Source organism: Bombus bifarius, unplaced genomic scaffold (assembly GCF_011952205.1).
Source record: "Bombus bifarius isolate JDL3187 unplaced genomic scaffold, Bbif_JDL3187 scf7180000008779_frag, whole genome shotgun sequence".
NCBI lineage: Eukaryota > Metazoa > Arthropoda > Insecta > Hymenoptera > Apidae > Bombus > Bombus bifarius.
In genome coordinates this window covers 23,963-33,229 of record NW_022884824.1, presented here as the reverse complement: position 1 = coordinate 33,229, position 9,267 = coordinate 23,963, and the positions used below count along the sequence as shown (strand labels likewise).

Genomic DNA, 9,267 nt, shown 5'->3' with positions numbered 1-9,267 from the left:
ATAAATAATCATTCCTGCATTGAATGAAAAACTACAACACACTGGAAATATTCAAAGCGGCCATTTTGGAAGTAATGCTGATCGTCACGAGTGTCACGTAAAATAACAAAATAGAAAAAAGAAATTTGAGGTGAAAAATAAAAAAAGAAAACTTTATTTTTTTCTAACAACAATACACTTTACAATCAACTTCCGAACTCTAGGCGTGACTTTCTAAGACTGACTCTTATGATTTTACTTTCGATCGGATCCCTCCTCAACATCCCCGCCGTCCATGCATTTGCTAGGCGTCCGCGATCGTTGCCACGTGCTCTTTCTTCTAGAACCTTCGGTGGAAGGACCGTTGGGATGTTGATGGTTCATTAGGCACTTCAGCGATATACATTGTCGCCGAGTGCCGCCACATCTTTATCTCTATCGTCAGTCCATCGGATTTGAAGTATGCCGGTCGTGACACGAGCGCGAAGTAACTTTTACATACAATACATACATACAATAAATACATACAATAATTATATACACTAAAATAAATACAAAATAATATTATTCCCACTTCAATTATACGTCATCTACTAAAATAAAGTTACAATTAATTAACAGATAAATAATTAATTCGGTAATAATAAAAGTCACTATATACTAAGGACATTTTCTAGCGGCCATTTTGAAAGTAATGCTGATCAACACGTGCATGTAGTAACTTTTATACGTTGCAAAATAAGTTATATTTTCGATGAAGAAATAAATATTTAATAAGATGATATTACAAATGGAAGATAGTAACGAGGAAAAAATAAATAATAATTAGTACAATATAATACATCATTATTATATGGTAACAGGAATATTAGAAATTAATAGAAATTAACCAGGAGAAACAAACCATAAATTAAAACTTTGCAACTAGTTACAATTAACTATTAAATCATTAACTATTCATGGTTGATGAACTAACGATAAAATAATAAATAATAATTAACATAATATAATACATTATTATATTGTAACAAGAATATTAAGCATTAATAGAAATCAGCCATGAGAAATGAAAAATAAATCAAAATTTTGCAACTAATTGCAATTATCTTTCCTTTTTTTTTTTAAGGGAAATCCTCGCGGACCGCCTCGATCGGCCTAAATTTGTCTGGAGGATGCGGTAGAACTTATTGTACTAAATCCATAGCCTCCTCCCAGCCATCTACCGCTTTGGCAGTGCTTCCTCCGACTAGATGCTGGCTAGCCGCGTTGTCACCCTGCCTTACAGCCCCGGCGAGTTCTCGCCCGTTCTTCCTTGTCTTGGGGGGTCTGCACGCCGCCCCGCCCATACGGTGGGCAGCAGGTGCACCTAGAGATTCACACAAGGGGCACTTGTGTGTCGAGGAAGAGCAGCCTCTGGCACGGTGGCCGGATTCGCCACACTTGTAACACAGGTGTGACCGATTCACCGTGGGCACGCACGTCGCCCTGACATGTCCAAGCTCCAAGCATTTGAAGCACTGCAAGGGCCTCATCCCGATGGCTTCGTCTCTTCCAGTGGACCAGCCCAGGGCGATCATTCTTGCCTGGGAAAGCTTGCACGCTCCGGCCAATGGGCAACGCACCCAGGCCAAGCTAAGGCCGCTTCTGCAGGTGCTGATCTCCCCGACTTGACCTCCACAATACCACATCCCGCGGCCAGCGCCAGGGCGACCCGCAGCTCTTCCTTATCTACGGACACGTCAAACCCGACCACACGCAGCTCCGCCATCCTGACTGGAGCCGCGACCTCGACCGTGGCCGGGTCCAAGATCTGTGCAAGATGCGTAGCGAGTGTAACGTCAATTTATATCAAAGGTCGCAGCGTACCCTCAATTACCCCAGGGATCCACCATAAACTTAAACTTTTAGTTTATTATTTTTGTGTTATCTGTTTATGGATGGTCCTTGAAACAGCCCTTAGGTTGTTATACGTCTTTACTAATTACGGGGAAAGCAGGTAGTTACCTAATGGGAAAACCCCAATACTTGACTAACGAAAAAGCTGATTTTTCCCATAAACAATATTATTAACATGACCTATAACCAATTGGCATCGTGGATCGTTACCCTCACTTTTCCTAACGGAAGGTGCGAACAGCGAATCCGCGTTGTTAATTAAAAAGGGCACACCCACACCGAGCTTTTCTCCGTAATGAGACGAGAACACCTAGGAGAGATAGACAAAACCCTCGACCTGTAAACACCTCTCCGAGCAATGTGCTAGAAAATAAACACAGTAGTTGACCTACCCTTAAGTTTACGTGACACGAGCGTGGACGCCTTTTTCCGGACACTGTCGCAGGGGATCACTACATAATAGCACCAGTCATGGCCTTACCATGCCATGGATTTTTCCTCTAACCGCCTTTATCACTACCGCGTACGATGTCTTAGCCCCCCCTCTCAGGGTCAAAGTAACCTCTGATGATGACGGTAAGCGAGGGAGCACGGCCTTTCTTGGTGTTGGAACTTATTAGGGGGCTTTCGTTGAAGTCCCTGTCGATGCGGCGGCCTTCGGTTTCGAGGTGTAATTTGCCCTTCTCCCAGGCTGTGCACCTTTTGTAGGCGGAACCATGTAGACCTGGCTTTCCGCCGCAATTCTAGTGGTTTTCTTCTTCCTTCTCTTCTTTTTCTTCGACTGCACCACCCACCACTCACCACCCTGCTGCTCCCGAAGGAGCGATGGGAACTGCGTGGTGATGGGTGAAGGTGGTGCGTGCCGACGCCACCGACTCCTGTCTGACCCGTGCCTCAGGTATGGGTCGTCTACGCTGATCCATTCGGCGTGTAAAATGGAGAAAAAGGAGCGTTTGAACGTCGAAATATCTCAAATAGGAACGAAATAACACTTTGTTTTCTTCAAAATCGAGTAAAAGATTGAGATTTGCGAGCTGCGGGGCTTGTTTTGACGCTGAAACGGGCGTGCATTACATTCGGTGCGTAAAATGGAGTGAAAAGCGCGCTTTAACGTCGAAATATCTCAAACGGGAAGGAAATGACGATTAGTTTCCGTCAAAATCAGCGATATCATCTGTCACGTCCCGCGCTCCGCACGTGCCGTAACGAAAAAACAGAAAACCGCAATATATATGTGAGAGATGGAAGAACACCGGAGCCTTTGGAATTTTGGATAATCCCGCAACATTGTAATCTAGAGTCTACTATAGCTGTAATTAAATAATTGTAGTTATTCAATCCGGTTGTGAAATTGTTCGAGAGTTGTGATAATGAGCTTGGGCTAGAGGCGACAGCTAGTAGCCTAACGTAGCCGCGGTCAACGGGACGAACTCTCCATCTAACAAAGGCATTGAGTAATCCTATAGCTCTCCTTAAAAGAAAGATTTGTAGCGGCACGTGGCAGTAAACATTCCAACGGTTTCTGTCCCGTAGCTTGCCGCACGCAGATCCTATTCTCCGGGCAGGATGTTTACCAGATGTCGACGCGTCTCCACAGTACGTGATCGGCTAGCCCGAGGACCGACATAAACACGAATATCTAGTTACCTAAAATCCTTCAACAGATACACAGTCTTTGTCCCAGTTACGGGATGACAGGAGAGACCTATTTTCCACGAACGACGTCTCCCACTAGCAACCCTCCCTCAAGGGCAGCTAGCATCCTTTTCTAACTACCGATATGGAGATTGGCCAATTAGCAGCAACGTTAACTTCCCTTACTTTCCGAACGTAGGATGTCCCCGACGAATCCGATGATCTCGTGTCCTTAGACACACCCCGTCATAGTTTTCCTCTGGGGTATCACCGGGACGGAAAGTCATTCTCTCTTGCGGTCTCATCGACAAAAAAAAGGATTAACTCCTTACGGTCAGCGAATATTAACACAGAATCCGACTTAGATTTTTGCGAGTGCGTACGACTACCGTCCCGTTGTCCGCGGATTCGTTATTGAACCTAGGATCATTGTCATTAGTTTCTCGAGTATCTAATTACCACGGTTACTTGTCCGGTTCTATGGTAATCGTATTTGCACTAGCCAATGTCTTCTCTATTGCATAACGACGACGTGTAATCCAAACGAAGATTCGCTTTACGCCCCTAACCCTAATTCTAATGTAAACCCGACATCAGAAGTGGGATCAGTGCCGGTTGTAACAGTGCAAGACCTTACGACCATCGTGCGTGAGTTAATTCCGTCGCTAGTGCAAAAATCGAGCGTGGAACCTAACAATTTTTCGACTCCGCTGCATGGTGCGCAGCTACCAATCTGATTATGGAGGAAAATCCTTTACAAAGCAGTGCCCTGAATATAATTTCAATACCGAGTGTCGAATCGACTTCTACGTAGTGGAGGCGCCAAGTGGTAGATCAAGCCTTCCGGGTGAGTCCTTTCCATTTTACCCCGATCTCGGAGCCGAGTGTTCGCTAATTAAAGAATCCGTAGTCTTGAGAATTTCTGGCAAAAGAACGATTGATATAGTAGTAATGCAAGGAATAAGAAATATTGGTACTAAACGTATCGCTCAAATCTTATCCGTTGCAGGTGTCGGCGGGTAGAGATGAACTTTTCACGTTCTCGCTGATAGTTATTTAACAATACAATATCGCGATTGCTCGTTCAATTTTAAGCCAAGATTTTGACGTAATATTACACAAAATAGCCTCGCTATGTGCAAAACAAAATAATTAATGCCTGTAATAAAACTGCCGAAAACGAGATCGATGTTAATGAAGTTGACAATGAGGTACGTGGTAGTGATAAAGGTAGATTAATCTTTCTTTTCGAAAATTCAGAGATTCATCCGTTACGGGTTCCCTACGTACTCGTACAAAAAAAAATACAGGCCAGTTAGAAGTACAATTAACTGATCCTAACATCGCCGTACAAGGAGTCCTAATAAACTTCGCGAGCGCGGAATAGTACGTGAGAGAACAAGCGATTTAATTACAGCCAAAAATCATAAAGCCTAGTAATTCACCGTTCGCGAGCCCTGCGTTACTCGTGAAGACGAACAATGGTTCAGATAGATGATAGGTAGATTTTCGAGAACTAAATAAATACACGGTCGCGGGTCGGTATCCTTTACCGCTCATTGCGGATCAAGTCGCGAGATTGCAAAAGCGAGATATTTTATTATTCTGGACATGGCCGGTGGGTTTCTCCAAACCCCTATTCATCCTAATTCTAGGAAGTATACAGCCTTGATTACCCTCGATGATCAATTTGGATAATAAGTTGTTGTTTTCTTCGAATTCTTTTGTGCCTTTGTTCGATCCATTCGATGTCCTTTATTTGCATAACATAAGTGCGTGCGCGTTTAATGTTTCTTCCGGAAGTCATTTTCGGGACGGCGATACTATGCTGACTCCGTCGAAAATGGGGATTCTTATATTTTCGGACAACCCTAATAATTTTTGCAACTCATATTTGTCTAAATATTCTAATATTTATGTTCTTCCTTGCTACCATTTTGTAAACCATCAAAGCGTTTGCTACGGAAATCCTCAGGAGTAGTGGCATGCCAAGTCTTCTGTAGCATTTGACCCTTTTTAATTGTGGTGACATAAGAAATCATTTGGTCGAAGTGATCTGTACTACACTTTCCTTCATTGTATTCAGCAGCGGCTGCTGACTTCGATGTTGCGAACAAACAAAACGAGAGATCATTCTTGAGATTCCTTTGAAAACACGTATAACAGCCGACGTGCCATTCGTACGTTGTCGTCTATTTGGACGATGTCCTAATTATTGCCGACGCGATAGATCAAGCCCTAACAGGATTGCACACCGTACTAGATACCCTTGTAAAAGCCGGATTCTCCTTTAACTTTGCATAATGTTCTTTTCTAAAGGCATCGGTACTCTATTTGGAATATGTAATTTACGACCTAGAAGTTTGTCCCAACCCGGGTATAATGCACGCCTTGAGTTCTTTACCTGCGTCAACGACCGTCACACAGCTTAGGCAGTTCATAGGTTTAGCCTTTTATTTCCGAAAATTCGTCCCTAAATTTTCACGGGTAATGAAACCCTTGTATGCGCTTACTTCCGATAGAACTTTATATCGACGCTAGTTCGGATGAATATGAGGTTATTTTAATGCACAAGATTGAAGGTAAAAATAGAGTAATAGAATATTACAGTATACGAAGTAGCCCTGCGGAATCTACGTATCATTCTTACGAACTAGAAAAGTTAGCAGTTGTGAACGCCGTCAAGCATTTCCATCATTATCTCCACGGACGAGAATTTCTTGTCGTCTCCGATTGTAACCCTTTGAAGGCATCCAGTAGTAAGGTAAATTTAGATGACAGGGTTTACAGGTGGTGGGCTTACTTACAAACTTTTACTTTTGACATTCTGTACCGGGAGGGTAAACGAATGGCCCACGTAAATTTTGTCTCGCGAAATCCCGTAGACTTGGATCACCTTACGATCAACGAAGTCGTAGAGAAGGAAATCAATCTGACCGAAATCTCCGAAGACTGGCTATTAGTGGAATAACGTCGCGACTTCCAAATTTCTGGGATCGTCAATAAATTGCAGAACGAGGAGCTCACGGGAGATATCGCGAATACGTATGTAGTATCGTGGACGAAAAGCCTAAGAGATATCGGGCGAACCATGAACAATGGCGCGAGAGCCGAGGCGCCGTCGGGTCCATCAATGTGTCATCGGTCTTTTCAAGTGCATAGTTTCGTAGAAAAGACCTACGTGACCCTGGCTACGAGCGTCTGCAGAACACGTGTGCCTAGAAAAGACAATAGTATGCGACAACGGCCAGAGAGTCAGTCGAGGAGCAGAGTGCGAGTCGAGAAACAGAGTTTGCGAGTGGCGTTGCCGAGAGAGTGTTGATTGCATTTTTGTGAAAGTCGGGTCGTTATTTAGTTGTGCTGTTTTCTGTACGTTTGGTATGAATAGTTCAGGTTGAACAACAATCGTCTTTTTCTGTCCGATTAACATCTGTATCATCCATTCCTTGTAAATACATTATATCACGATATTACACGTATGAATTACGGTCCGGTACCCCTCATCGCAATATACAGAGAAAAGGCAGAACTCTCTGCTTGTCCATTGTCCCCGGAGGTTTCAGATGGTCTGCTATTGACCATGTGCAACAGTCAATTATGCACTTAGGTTGGGATAAAACGCTTGAGAAACTGTGCGAGGGTTACTGGTTCAAAGGAATGGCGGAGTATGTTCGCAAATTCGTAGAGAACTGTCACGCTTGTCAAGTTTCGAACGCCAGTTCAGGTAAAATACAAGCTGAATTACATCCTATACCTAAGACCAGCATACCTTGGCATACAGTTCACGTGGACATAACGGGCAAACTAAGCCCTAAAAGTGGTTCGAAAGGATATGTCATTGTTTTGGCCGACGTCTTCACTAAATTCGCATATCTGCATCATACTCGTAAAGTAGATTTCCCTTAGTACCGCTAAAGCACTTAAGTACTATATTTTTATTCGGCAGTCCTTGCCGCATGATAACGGGTCAAGAGAGGTGTCTTAACGGGTAAATAGTTCCGAGATTTTTGCCAAGATAGGAACATTAAACTCCACCTAATAGCAACCGGTGCTAGTAGGGCCAATGGACAGGTAGAGCATACTATGAGTACGCTAAAAAATATGTTCACGACGGTAGAAACGACCGGGCGGTCTTGACAAGACGCGATCGGGGAAATACAATTGGCTTTAAATTGCACCACCAACCGTGTAACGAAATCAAGCCCGTTAGAACTGCTGATCGGTAAAGCAGCAAGGCCATACGGCTTGATGCTACCCGATAATATAGAGGAAAAGACAATAGATATCTCCGATGTAAGGCGCCAAGCCATAAAAAAAAAAAAAAAAAAAAAAATATAGAGGCTAGTGTCAAGTACGACAAGGTTAGATTTGATAAAACCAAGGCGAAAGTGGTTAGGTTCAACCTCGGTGATTTTGTGCTACGGAAAATTGAAGAGAGAAACCAATGTAAACTAGATCCGAAATTTAAGGGTCCATTTAGGATAGCAGAGATTTTGGAGGGGGACCAATATATTCTAAAACCGTTAGACGGCAAACGCTCTTACAAGTATAGTCACGACAGGTTGAGGAGGATGCCAGATAGTCGCATTCCTGCGGATTTGGACGTTGTTAGTGGTGGCGAGGACAGTGACCCGAGCGATATGAGTACCCCGACCCCCGAGGGTCATTAGCGCAACGCCAGGAAGCTGAAGCGGTCGTGTATTCACATGCACCACCAGCGGCAACGCCAGGAAGCTGAAGCGGTCGTGTATTCACATGCACCACCAGCGGCAACGCCAGGAAGCTGAAGCGGTCGTGTATTCACATGCACCACCAGCGGCAACGCCATGAAGCTGAAGCGGTCGTGTACTCGCACGCACAGCCAGCTGCAATGTTACGAACCTCAATCGGTCGTATGTTCGCACGCAACACCAGTGTAACTCTGTGCGGTCGTGCGATCTACAAAATCAAGATTCATCTGGGTGCAAATCGCAAATAGTCCGTCACGCCACTACGACCCGACTGATAAACCACAGGATGCAACTAATATTTCGAATACGAATCATAATGTTAATAATTCTGTCCCTTTATCTTTGTTACCGAAACTTCGAGCAAAATCCTGTTGTCGAACTGGACCCTTGGTTTATTTGACATTTGATTAAGTTGTAACTAATGTTGATTGTACCAAATTTAATGTAAGGAATACCCAATATTTTAACTACACCCGAGGACGTGTGATAGTCAGGATGGCCGTGTCGGAGATAAGAGGACACCGGTGCCTTCCCTCTGAAACCTCGGGAAAATCCATAAAAACGTTGTAATTAAAATCTACAGTTGTAACTAAACGATTTGCCGTCATTCTAACCAATTGTATTTGTTTGAGACTTGTGACAATGAGCTTGGGCTCAAGGCGACAATTAGTCGCCAAACGTGGCCGCGGTCAACGGGACGAACTCTCCATCTAACAAAGGCATTGAGTATTCCTATAGCTCTCCTTAAAACAAAGATTTGTAGCGGCACGTAGCAGTAAACATTCCAACGGTTTCTGTCCCGTAGCTTGCCACACGCAGATCCTATTCTCCGGGCAGGATGTTTACCAGATGTCGACGCGTCTCCACAGTACGTGATCGGCTAGCCCGAGGACCGTCATAAACACTAATATCTAGTTACCTAAAATCCTTCAACAGATACACAGTCTTTGTCCCAGTTACGGGAAGACAGGAGAGACCTATTTTTCCACGAACGACGTCTCCCACTAGCAACCCTCCCTCAAGGGCA

General features: G+C 44.0%; 1 protein-coding gene across 1 annotated transcript; it reads right to left on the bottom strand.

Annotated features, from left to right (window-relative positions):
- Positions 1-1,163: 1,163 nt before the first annotated feature.
- Positions 1,164-1,667, bottom strand: LOC117213366. The gene has a single exon (XM_033458717.1). It carries the CDS (start codon positions 1,665-1,667, stop codon positions 1,164-1,166), a length of 504 nt encoding a protein of 167 aa, XP_033314608.1.
- Positions 1,668-9,267: the final 7,600 nt, after the last annotated feature.

Bases quoted from the DNA above. Each gene is read 5' to 3' on its own strand.
- LOC117213366 (XM_033458717.1), bottom strand. From the start codon at position 1,667: ATGTGGTATTGTGGAGGTCAAGTCGGGGAGATCAGCACCTGCAGAAGC.